Source organism: Harpia harpyja, chromosome 7 (genome assembly GCF_026419915.1).
Source record: "Harpia harpyja isolate bHarHar1 chromosome 7, bHarHar1 primary haplotype, whole genome shotgun sequence".
In the NCBI taxonomy this organism is placed as follows: Eukaryota; Metazoa; Chordata; class Aves; order Accipitriformes; family Accipitridae; genus Harpia; species Harpia harpyja.
The window spans coordinates 46,582,584-46,595,901 of NC_068946.1; the positions used below are offsets into that span (position 1 = coordinate 46,582,584).

A 13,318-nucleotide genomic window follows, 5' to 3' on the forward strand; every position below is an offset into this window, starting at 1 on the left:
ACATACACACACCACACGCTAGCTGCCTGTTAGTATAACTAAAGCACCCAGACAGACTAGCAGAAGTTATATTAGCACCGTTCTAACAATCACCACCCCGCAAGCACCGTTTTAACAACCATCACCCCGCAAGCAGAAAGTTGAACACTTCAGGTGGAAGGGATGGTGGTATCCCTAGGGCTCTGAGCAGTATCCTCCTGGGGCAAACAGCTGGAGGGAGGCAGATGCAGAGGGGAGAGGCACTGAATGTTACAGGAGGGCAGCAACATGTGTCTGCCTAAGCAAAGCCCTTTGTGCTGGAGCAGCTGCCCTAGCTCAAGGCAAATTTATGAACATCCAACCACCAAAAACAGGGGGCCAAGCCCTTACACAGAGCTCAAACCCTGATGAAAATTGCACTATCACACAGGTGACTCCTTTACAAGGATGCTACACTGTTCTGCCATCATAAATAAGAGAGCTGAAAATATCTAAGGGGAGCAATAAGACTACTCATATCCCAAATACATTAAGCACTTGAACTATAACTTAATTATTAGAAGGAGGAAGGAATTAAGTGATTTATTTGAAAGCCCCTGGTTTGTTTCATTTTTTCTTTTTTTAACTTACTAGCAACTACTCTGATCCATTTAAAAATCTATAAACTATAGCAACTGAAGAAATCTTTTCCATTTCAATTTTGCTATAAGATAGCACAGTGCTGTTGCAGAAACATACAACAGCACATTACCTTTTCACAATGACACAGTCTCATCCAAACAACTGTGTGAAACCAACTAGTATAAAAAGAATGTAATTATGATTTTCTAGCTTCGTTAGGAAAAGTTGTTCTTTATCATAATCCCCGCTGGTTTTTTACTTTAGTATTTTGCACTTCAAATCAATTTTGACAGTTATAATGATACAGACTGTAGCTTATTTCAAACACATTAAGCCATCCTGAAGTCAAGTGATGAGAGTTGCTCAGATTAAGAAAAACAGATGCAGCAAGAGCTAAAAAGGAAAGACAGGGAGAATTAATAACTGGAGACCAGCAATTTTGTCTTTCATCTGCTTAGGCAGTCCTTCTTGGGCCTATTTTGAGAGTGTCATGAATTCCAGTTAGGTTTTTTGCACTTCAATATCCACGTGTTTTAGATCAAAATGCAAGGGAATACTGCCTATTTCAACATCTTGCATTACCCTCCCAATTGGCTCCCTCCACTTGACAGCTAGTTACAGAAAGCAGCAAAAAATTATTGAAAAAGCGAGGTAGAAAGTTTCATTTGCTGCAGCTGTACTCACTCCTCCAACAAAGCTAATCAAAAAGTGCGAGAACTGTCATTAAAACATTTTCACAGAATACGATTGAAACATTTACGGATATTCCTCAAAATAACTCCCCACAGAAACGGGATGTTCACATTACCTTACCCTTGTTAGCTGGCAGGGCTCTGCAATGGACTGCTCTTCTCTGACAGATGCTGGCTTGTTTACCTCTGCTGGGAAATTCTGAGCCGCTCCATTTTTGAAGTGGTTTGCCAGAGATATCTTCGGGTCCAACCAACTGATTGCCGTTCCTGAAGCAAAAGAAAGTTTGCGCTGAAACTTGCTCATTCTCTGGAAGGTCAGTAAATAGCAGTTTTCACAGAAGAGTTATTTTTTAAGGACTAAGCTGAAAGCAGCCAATTCCTCCTGCAGCCAATCCCTTCAGCAGCCACTGAACAAAGGTGGTACAATGAGACACCACCTTCAGTGATCATTAGCACAAACACTGCGATTGGCGAGCTGTAATACAGGCAACCTGGACTGGAGAAACTAGTTGGTGTCATGAAAGGTGTAATCAGACACTACAGGAAGAACCCAGTGTCACGGGAATGTTAAGTAACTCTTCCAATTTTCTTTAACTGGTACCAAAAAAAAAAAGCCCGCCACTTATCAGCTTCTCAAACCCAGCTCAGTTCTACACTAAAAAGAGCTAAAGCAGAAAAAGTTTTGTTGCCAGTGTTTTCTCTGGAGAGGGTACTTGTCTTTTCTCAGCTGCAAAGGCGGCAAGCACATGCTGTTGAATAAATAATAGTTGCTAAAAAAAAAAAACAAAACACCAAACCACACTGCAGGGCTTGGAAAGCTATTACCCACTTGATGACTCCAGCATCTCTAGTTACTCCCAGCTAATTTATCAGAACCGATCAGGTTCCTCATTAATAATACAAATGTTCCATTCTTTTTCAAAGGCTAATAAATGTACAGGTGACTCCAATCAGTTTTTACTGAAGAATACACAAACTGACAAACCATCTTGGCTGGGTTGCAAACAGAAATTATTAGAAAACCTGAATTTCTACCACCACACAGCAGTTTCCTGTGCTTAGGTACCTACACTGAGATGTCTGTTGTCTCTTTCTATATGATACGCAATCCTTTATTTCCAGACCTCTGTTACCTGGAACTAGGTCACATCCTCAACCAGAACAGGCAGAGTAAGCTTAACTCAGATAAACAGCAGCATTTCCACCAGGAAAATACTGGGGCAGGAAAAAAGTGCAGCTTTACTAATGGTACAAAAAACCTTTTTCCGCAGCAAGATAGTTTATTTTCATCAAGTCTTTTCTCATGAATCCATTACATAGTAAGAAACAAGAATCCCTCAGCAGTTTAAGTTTAAGCTATTTGAACAGAAGTTTCAAACAAGTCAAAAAATAAGATCCTCAGAATGTCACTGTCATGCTTACCTTTTTGAAAGGGTTTTACTAATCTTTAAAACCTGTTCATGATACCTGCTTTCTGAACTGTAACTTTCAACACAATAATCTCTAATTGCATGTTCTAGGCTGTACTTAATCCACACTCACTGCCTCAATATTAGCTTGAATTTAACAAGTAGCATCCCTCTTATACTCCCCTAATTTTCACTGTTAAATTCTAGGAGGTTTTTTTAAGTGATTTGAGCTACCAGTTGTGTTTTAATCTTTGTGAGTGGACAGGATATCACCTTAATACTTCTCTTCCACTGGATCATATTCAAATCTGCTCTCGACTATTTTGGGTAGGCACAAGCTATTCTCTTTACTTGTGATCTCCTCCTCCCCTAAAAGTCTTCACCCCATTTCCTTAAAAAATTTGTCAGCACTTCCCCTTTGCTACAACACAGACCTCTCAAGAGCCTACAGTCTTCACTTTCAACATTTTTCTTCAAGAGCTGCAAACTGTCGTTGCAGTTCACCTTTATGATAACAAAGTATTTTTTCTTTTTTTAAATCCAGTACATTTCACCACTTTTGCCTTGAATTTAGGAAAAGTTAATAGCTGCAACTTTCCTGTTCACCTTTAAGTTTGTGATTTAAGGTACACCTTGATGCAGTTGGGGCAGTATTTTCACTCTTCTGTTATTTTTTTTGTCTTCTAAGAATTTATAGCAAACTGGCATTCTTACATAATTTCCAATCCTTGTTTTTTAAGCCTGACAAGCACTTGCCCAACACATTCTTAGCAGTCAAGTACCACTTTAACAGACCCAAAAATACTTTTTTCCACTTCATGTTTAAATTTATGTTCTGTTAGACAAGTGTCCTCTTCATCATCACTTCTTGCTGCACCTCACTCCTATCTAGCTGAAGTATGCTGACCTGCCTTTATGATCCTAGGAAGATTAAATAGTGCTTGTATATATTTTATTAGATAGAACAGTCTGTATGCAAGATTTTTTCCTACATCATTTTAAGTTTTCCTATACTTAAGTATAGAAATGCTTCCTGCAGCATTTGAATTAAGCTGCAATCCTTTTCATTTCTATATGAACTTCTGAAGCCTACCAAAAAGACTCCACCAGTTGAAGCAGAAGGTGAAGCATCCCTCCTGTCATGAGGGGAGATCTAAGCTAAATGGATTAAAAAAACCAAAAACAAAACAAAAAAAACACTTCTTCTCAATCCTTGAAAGGATCAAACATATTACAGTGTCTCTAGAAAGGCCACACCAGTGGGAGAGTGGAAGGCTACAGAAAGGTGCGTGCATTCTTTTAATGGTCTGGTTTTAAATCTGGCCCCAGTAATGCATAATTCACTCTGCTGCTCCTCCCCTCCCCATCCATCTCTCTAGGATACCACCAGAAATCTTCAAGATTTGGACATCTTCAAGCAATGTTTTTAGATTTGGCCATTAACAGGCAGATACCAACTGAATAGCAGTAAGATGAATTGAGCTTTTCCCTGCATAGTTTAAAAAATTAAAAAACAACAGAAACACTCATCAAAAAAATCCTATCTTCTTAAGTTATTACACTGGTGCTCACTGGACTCTTCTTAATTCCCCAGATACAGTAATGGGTCAAAAAAAACCACCTTAGTAACGCACACGCGAAAATGCCAAAACAGAGACTTCTGATGTGTACCTCCCACAGTTATGCATCAGTAGTTAAAAAAATTCATAGGAAATAGGAAGAGTTCTTTCAGTGTGAGTAACTTTGGAGTTCAGAGAAAGATTTGGAGAGGTGCCATCCAGTTTTTCATTTTTAAAATGAAATTTTGAACTGACATACAGCAAAAAAAGTTAATTCATACTATTCACAAATTCTCTTAATGCCTGTGGTGATTCTTAAATCACAATCTATTTTTATATAGTTTTAATACTTTTATACAACATATTTTTTCATCTTAGAAGCTAAACTAATTACAGCTCTGAAATAATATGCACTGACAAACTAAGTACCACAAATATGATAGGAACATGGGAAAGATAAGGTAAGAGACAACTTACAAGTGTACTTTGTTACATACTTAGCATATTTATCACCTCTGTTGTGCAAGAGAAGCATTTGAGAATCCTCAAAAGCTTTTTGCTCACAAAAGGCGACAAAGTAAACACATGAAAAAATCACAATAAGATGCAAAAGAATTTTCAAACACAAAAGAACACACTCAGTTCCATACACTGCACACAAATTAGGTGGAACGATTCTGGTAAGCACCTACTTGCACAGAAGTGATCGATTGTGCAGACACAGCAACATATTTCTCTACTGTCTGTGAATGCATGTTAGTCCACACCCGTTAGCAGTAGGGTTTGTGGGATTTTTTTTCCTTTGTTGGGGGGGGTTGGTTGTTCATGAAAAGAAAGGGGGGGGTACCTTTAAGCAATTTGCATTTGCTTACAAGTCTGTTCTGGCCTCAGAATGGAATGCAACACTTATCTTAGCCCATGTTTTAGACTAGGATGTTAACTCAAAATAAGAATACTGATACATTAACAGTATTAATAATAACCTGTGCAAATGTAGAGCTTTGTATTTTAATTCTTAACTAGAAATGAAAGCATTTACATGTGTTTAGCTTATAATAGGTATTTAGTGTGTAAAAAAAGTCAGAAAAGCATGACATTTGACAGAGCTGTACTGGACACCACATATCCTAGAATCTGCAATCCCATAAAATTCCCCCTCTACTATTACTGTTCCTGAGTGGCCAGTTACATCCCAAAGGCAGCCTTCTTGTTGTGGTGCCTCATGTACTTTATTCTGTTGTGACATGCTCCACAACAATTAGATGTTACTTTTATGCAGTTGCTGCCACAGAATTCTAGATAGAATAAATGATAAAAAAAAATACAATATGCATGGAGTTCTACCCAACACCATCAAGTCAGACTCTGGAAAAACTCATAAGAAACCAGGCAGCTGGGCAGTTTTCTGTGCCCACGTGAAACTGAATTTAGTGGAACAAGCGTTTTTGCAAGGAGGAAAGGATTTGTATTTGTTACAGAGTTCTGCTCTTTGTGAGCATCTATACCCACCTGCTGGTAAGGATCCCTTTTGTTGAGAAGCATGTTGTAACTGGAGAATATGGAAACAGTCATTTAAGCAGTTCATGGTTGCCATGGAAGTTGCTTTGAGCATTAATAGGTCTTGATCCAAGGATGTAAGGTGACCAGAGACGGGAAGGCATTCTATGCTCCTGATCAAGTCTCTCTGCTGGCCCTCAGCCTGAGACATCATCTGTCAATCAAAACAATCGTTTATCAGGTGATGGAATTGTGTTGTGATACATGTATAGCTGTGCACACAGAGGATCCCAAATGATTTTATGACAATAATAAAACTACAAGGTAATAGTCGTATGTAAAGTTAACTGTATTTTTTTTTTTTTGATGCAGCTACTAAAGAGTCATTAAATTCATGATGAAATTCCCATGGCAATACACGGCACCTTACTAAGAAGCAAAAGAATATCAGTGACTTAAAAAAAAGCAAAGAGGAATTTGAACATGATAGTTGCTGCAGTAAATATCAAACACTGTCATGCCTGGTTGATAGGGATGGGGGCGGGGGGAAACCCCCCACACACATTCTATGTGAGGAATAATTAAGCTCTGTGCTCTGCACAGCCTGGAAGAGGATCTATGAGGTACTATCCGTGGGTATCAAGATCTTTTAACTCCCTACAAGAAGAGATCCAGCACTTTAAAGGAAAAGACCTGTATCACTCAATTTGGCTCAAACCATACAGGATTCTCATTTATTGTCTGCACTGCCACCACGCTTAGGATCACTATCTCACTGTTTACTTTGCAGAGAGGGAAGAAAAAAAAAAAAAACAAGATTTTCACCTTCATTATGTGTTCAAATTACAGCTTTCCTGTTGTCATTGTCCCCCTTGCTCTCCTCCAAGCTCCTTTCCTCCTTCACACGGAGCTACATACCCCTACATCACAGAACCTGCAACAGCACATTCTCCACAAGAGGCATAGCGGCAAAGCACACCAGCCATCAAGCAGCACATTGTGGTCTTCCAAAAACCTACATACCCTTCTCTTTGTACTCACAGAAGCAAGATATTGCCTGATTTTGCATCACGGGGAGGAAAGCAAACTTCTATACATGCTAGCCCCTTTTCTGGGGAGGTACAAAAAAACCAGTATCAATGTAACTGGACAGCACTACTCTGCAATATTTACATGTTCTGGCAGTTAAGTTAAATGTAAAAACAGATAGATTTAGCAGAGCAGAAGAATTTCTTTAAATAATCTGAGATGCACTCATTCGTTTAACTGCTATGGTGCTACTTAGTTTTTTAATTCACCAATCCTGACAGTATCTTACTGATTATTTTTTTTCAGCACCTTTGCCTGCAATCCCTTCCAGGAACTGCTCTTAAGGTTTTATGCAATAAATACTTAAGCAATATGTATTAATTCAAGTTCATGGTATGTGGTATTTGGAACATTTTAGGGCTTGGCTACATAGCATACTATGGTGTGAATTTACAGAGCATTGGCTCTTTGGAAGTGGAGTTAACTGTGCACAGTCAACCTTAGCATGTCCCAAGAGTGACAGGGCATAAAGCTAGTAAAACACTTAGTTACATAGCCTTGCCTATGCAAACCCACCAGCTGCTATCAGAACATGCGTCTTATTTTCTTCCAGTCGTGAACGTGATACAAGTCTTTGTGTGCAAGTTTTTTTCCAATACTTTGAAAAACTCTGCTGGATTTAAAAAAAAAAAAAAAAAAAAGACATAGATAATTAGTTGACAAGTCACCACAATCCTTCTGGTGATCTTCACTCTTAGTAATTTACTATGTGGTACCACCCAAGCACCTCATTCCAGGATCAGGCCAGACAATAGGACAAGTCATGCTATACTCAGCATTGAAGTTCAAATAGGCACATCTCCCCTTTCAAAGAACACACTTTGAACAGTCCTAAGTTTTTCCTGCTTATATACTCAAATTTGAAAAAAAAAAAAAAAAAAGGCGTCAGGAGAAGAAAAAGCACTGTGATTAAAAACTCAAAATCTATCAGAAGTACACAGGCTATAGATCTTGCTTTGCAAGCACACGCACCTGCAACCTGCATTTAGCGCAAGTCAGCATAAAGATCCTCTTAGATCTCCTGTTTTGCAAGGTATCCAAGTCAGCAGTGTGACATGTATTCGGCCAGGAACAAGGGGAAGTAGAAGGGAAAGGGACTGACAGAAGACCCAGCTATAGTGCAATTCACAGGAAAATCAAAAAAGGTCACCATGCAGCAGATCCTTTGAAAGAGAAGCTGTTCTTCCCACAGATTCTCAAACTGAATCTGTAAGTATTCAAGCTGTATCATGCTCAAGTGTAACAGGCATGCACCTGCCCTTCTAGTATTTTAACTATATCTTAAAAAAAAAAAAAAAAAGAGTAGGCATTGTATCTAACAAGCATTTTAGCTTCAAAAAGGTAAGCAGACTGACATTCAGAAGAGCTACCATTACTGAGGATTCTTCATCTGTACAGGTGAAAAATTTTAAGTTGATAAATAATCATGCTGTGTCACCAAACTCAGTAACAATCAAAAGAGAACATGAACGGTTTTCTGTGCTCTTTGCAATGCTAAGAAAAATCACTCCACTTTACTTCCTACCCAGTGAGAATCCCAATTAGAGGATGCAGGCCACTGCTTCAGCGCTTTAGCTCACACACTCTCCTCTTTCCTTCCTCAAATTTTGAATGCCGTATTGCTATTTGAAAAGTCAAAAAGTTAAGAAGCCACTTCTGGAACATTACCTCACTTAAAGGTAGCTTCTCAAACACCAAAATACAACAACAGATAAAAGAAAGAAAAACTGCTAAGAGAGCTATTAGCATGAATACTGTAAATATTAATGCCATATTCTGTATTGTTGCTGTTTTCATGCAATAGGTAGGAAAGTGCAAATACTATTTAAGTTTACCATACGTTGTAATTGTTGTACCACACTACTAAGAAGTTTATCACAAGTAAGAGGTAACTTGATGAATCAAACTGAAAAGCAACTACATGTAAATCTTCAGTTTTAAAATGAATTTGGAAGACAAACTTCTCTTTCAGAAGATAAAGCAGATGAATCAGCTCATAAAAAACCCAGAAGCCACAAGAACACCAGCTGAAGTTTTCCTGGGTACCTGACAGGACTTCACATGTCTTTGCATTAGCACTATAGGAGACTTTACTGCTAATAAAAGATATGAATAGGATAGCAGCAGTTACCTTTTTGCAAGAACAGTCTGCTGTGGATAGAGATATTCACAGATTTTACAGTCTAAAGAGGCAGTCACCTTGTCTAGCCTACTGAATAATTATACCACAGCACTTGATTTAAATCAAGGAACAATGTCAGCATACCATACCAGGGAAAGTATTTTCAATACCCATTTACAGCTTCCCACTGATGAACTTACCACAATGCTCAGCCACATATTTTAAGGTTAAGGACACTCACAATACAGAGCACTTTTCTGTCCCAGTTTGTCTAAGTTCAGTTTCTAACTATTCATGCTTCCTAGAGCTTTATTTGCTAAATTAAAAAGCCCTCCATTAGAAATTTATTTTTGCCAAGAAATGTATCACACTAGACTAATTACACTGCTAACATTAAAATAATCATTAATATCAACACTACTACTAACACAGGTTTGCAATTCAGCAATAAATTTTTTTGTTAGTATTATCTTTAGATTTGCATGATCTACCCTAGAAATATTCACGAGTTAAATCAGCCAGTAGTCAGTCCATTCTGTCAGTCAAGATGGAAAGGTAATTATTTCTGTTTTTTTTCCAAAATGCACTACACCTGAATGTGTAGTGAAAAAAAGTGTGCTTCTGAATTGCTCATTTTATTTTTCTCTTTTCAGTCACATCCATCCCTAGGCAATTTGTCCACATGAATTAGCATACCAGAAAGTGGTATTAATATTTGTCCTGGTTTCAGCTGGGATGGAGTTCATTTTCTTTCTAGTAGCTGGTATAGTGTTATGTTTTGGGTTCAGTATGAGAACAATGTTGATAACATACTGATGTTTTCAGTTGTCGCTAAGCAGTGTTTAGACTAAGTCAAGGATTTTTCAGCTTCTCATACCCAGCCAGCAAGAAGGCTGGAGGGGCACAAGAAGTTGGGAGGGGACACAGCCAGGGCAGCTGACCCAAACTGGCCAAAGGGGTATTCCAGACCATATGATGTCATGCCCAGCATATAAACTGGGAGGAGTTGGCCGGGGCGGGGGGGGGGCTCAGGAACTAACTGGGCATCAGTTGGCAAGTGGTGAGCAACTGCATTGTGCATCACTTGTATATTCCAATCCTTTTATTATTATTGTCATTTTATTATTGTTGTTGTTACTATCACTATTTCTTCCTTTCTGTTCTACCAAACTGTTCTTATCTCAACCCATGAGTTTTACCATTTTTTTTCCCCGATTCTCTCCCCCATCCCACTAGGTGGGAGGGGGAGTGAGTAAGCGGCTGCGTGGTGCTTAGTTAGTGGCTGGGGTTAAACCACGACAGTATTCTTAAACATCAATCATAACCAATTTCTCCTTAATCATGGGAGATACAAGTACAGCTTAGTCAATTCTTCTATAGCTTGATGTGGGAAGAAAACAGTGTATGATACAATAGTACCACAGTATGTGATGTTATACTTCCTTAAGGATATTCCCATGTCACCTGCAGTGCTAGGACTTGCAAGGATAAGAACATGCAAAGTTCTACCTTGAGCATCAGGATATTATTGCAGAGTACAAAAGTCATAGAATATATACCACATACTTCTACAGCTAGCCAAGGCAAGTTACTTATCCTCACACAAATACGCAATAATAGCTTAGGACATGCTATTGACAATATACCCAACTAAGAATAGCAGGTTTCTCCACAATCTCACAAATAATAGGACAGCTCTTTCCAAAGATTATTAGAGAATTTAAGGCATACAAACCTCTCTAACATCTACAAGGTGGTCTGGCTGCATGATAGGAACTCTTTTTCCAGCTGGCAATCTGTGATGTCCAACATTGAAAAAGGAAACTGCATTTTGACTGGGTCGTCTTTGCACACCAGGAGAGTTGGCACTTCCTTGGGATGCAAGAGAGAAGCTGCGAGATTTCAGAGGAGGGTTGTTCTAGTGAACAAATAAGCATATTGAGAAACATTTACAATTAATTTCTAATAACCAGCAATTCTGATTTGAAAGATACAGCAGAACACTTTAATTCTTATTTTTATAGAGCAAGGACAGATGACAAAGCCCTAATAACATATTAGTAGCAACTGCTAAATAAATATTTTGCACTATCTGCTGACAGTTGTGCTGTTTTATAGTCTAATTATGAACAATCTGTGAAAGGAGATTGATCAATATGTATCACTTCTCTGACTTGAAAATTAGTCCTTGATTTGCAACAGTACTAGAAATTGACTCCTAACAGACCCTGCAAGGATGGAGCTCACATTTAAGAGATGGGATTTCATTTAGAACTATTCATTGAACTTATCTCTTGCAACAAAGCCAGCTACAAGACGTGGATCTTATCTTAAAAGCAAGGTTTTATTCAGGTATCAGAATAGGTGTTATGGTAATCAGGGGGTTCTATAAAACACACTATATTCACAACCACCACATGGTAGCAACCACCCTCAGATATAGTGTTGAGGACTTGCTTCTCAAACATGGGAATTCATCCTAAATGTATTTGTGGGCTGTTGAGTGTTTTTTAAAAAACAAAAAAGTAAAGGTTAAAAAAAAAAAGTAACACTCACAAAATGGAAGGGCTTCAATAACACTGAAGACCTCTTTCCTCATCCATTAAAAAAAATGCAAAACCACTGGAAAATATGGGTCTGATACTCTGATCTTTCAGCTCACCAGTACCTGCTCAGGGAGGACCATTCAGCTTTTCAGAGGCAAATGGCCTTCACTTTGTTTCCTTCCTAAAGCGTATTTCTATTACAAGTCAGCTATTACTCAAAAACATTTCTTGACGTAAGTTTCAAGCCCAACCACATGCCCTTTTGTAGTATTTGTCTTAGACAACAGGATAGTTGTATTTGCAACTACTTCTGCCACCAGCCGAAATTATTTTTGCCCATGAAGATATCAGTCATACAATACCTTTCCAATAGCTTCTGTGTGATGCTGTGTACATATCTGTAGCCTGCTAACCCAGTGTTGCCGTTCTTTAGCATCAGTAGCTAATAAAAGCAAACCAAAAGGGTTATGTAAATGAAGACATTCTGAAGTATGGGCAAAACACCTGCTTAATTCTTTAAAACAGTCATAAGACTTTAACAGCACAGAGTTTTTTAATCTAAAACTTGTTCAGCTGACCATAATTAACTTTAACATTAAATCAAGTTCAACATAAATGGCATATATATTTTTCTTTCCTTTTTTTTTTTTTTTAAATGTTGTAACACAAAAGTAACTTCAACAAACAATAACTCCCCTCACACATATTTTTATCTAACAACATGACACATTTTCCTGGAATAAGAGTAACCCGAGTTAGAAAGTGACAGCAAGTCTTCAAGGGAAGAAATACTAAAAGATATTAGCCCAGATTTCCATAGCCTACAAAATCAGAGAATGGGCTTCTATTACCACCACATGAAGGCTAACAAACTGAACATTAGGAATCATGTACTTCTCTGCAAGCATCAACACATTACTGTTACCTATAATGATTTAGAAAACTTTGAATCAGTACAATTTAAGGCCATTATACATGAAGATTAAACCCCATTCTACATATCTGAAGTTCATGGTCTTCTGAAAGTCATCAAACCCAAAGAGTATGGAATTATCCATAAAGAAGGGTGGTTTCTAACTGAAGAGTGGAATGAAAGTTTCACATGTAATTCTCATTGCAGCAGGCTGCCAAACAAGTTCTCCTACTTTGGCTGTGCAGCCAAGCCCAGCAGAGCAGCCACAGGTGAGAGCCAGGAGTGTCCTCTAGTGGAAGAATCCCCTGCCCAAGAACCCAGGTCCTACCTCTTAGTTTATACTGCTCCCCGCTGGCAGCATTGACTGTAAAGGTATGAGAGTCTTCATCACTGGGTGAAATTACAGCTCCAGCTAGCTGCAGGGTACCCCTGGGCTTTAGATGTCTAGACTGCTCATTCACAAAGTACTCCAGCAGGCCAGCGTCATTGTTTAAAACAAAAAACCTGCAATGATGATAAAGCAAATACACTAAATAAAACCAGCTTATTCTTTTCTCTTTTTTTGGTGGGGGAGGAGGGTGGTACTTGGAGAAGTCAAGACTTTCACTACAAGTTGGCACAGATGGGGCTGGGACTTAAAGACTTGTACATTAAAGACTTGTACTTAAAGACAGTACATCCCCAAACATATGAATTATGTCTGCAACAAGACTGCACAAAAATTAAATTCTTAGCAATTTTTTCTCAGAGACCAGGGATTGCACAACAGAATAGCGTGCCCACAGAAGAGTGCTGCTGCAAGATTTTGGGAATCAAAAGAATATCCTGAATCTCTAAGGCTTAATCCTTAAACTACATAAATTAAGGGTAAAACAGCCCCAGATACACTTG

General features: G+C 38.4%; 1 protein-coding gene across 1 annotated transcript in view; it reads right to left on the minus strand.

The window, feature by feature from the left end:
- Positions 1-13,318, minus strand: part of OSBPL11 (oxysterol binding protein like 11) — a 45,521-nt gene that overhangs the window by 13,770 nt on the left and 18,433 nt on the right. Inside the window, exons 3-7 of the mRNA XM_052791359.1 lie at positions 12,756-12,931; positions 11,877-11,956; positions 10,704-10,886; positions 5,770-5,971; positions 1,414-1,559 (exon numbers count right to left, since the gene is read on the minus strand). Coding sequence (XP_052647319.1) covers positions 1,414-1,559; positions 5,770-5,971; positions 10,704-10,886; positions 11,877-11,956; positions 12,756-12,931 — 787 coding nt within the window. The remainder of the gene's footprint in view (positions 1-1,413; positions 1,560-5,769; positions 5,972-10,703; positions 10,887-11,876; positions 11,957-12,755; positions 12,932-13,318) is intronic.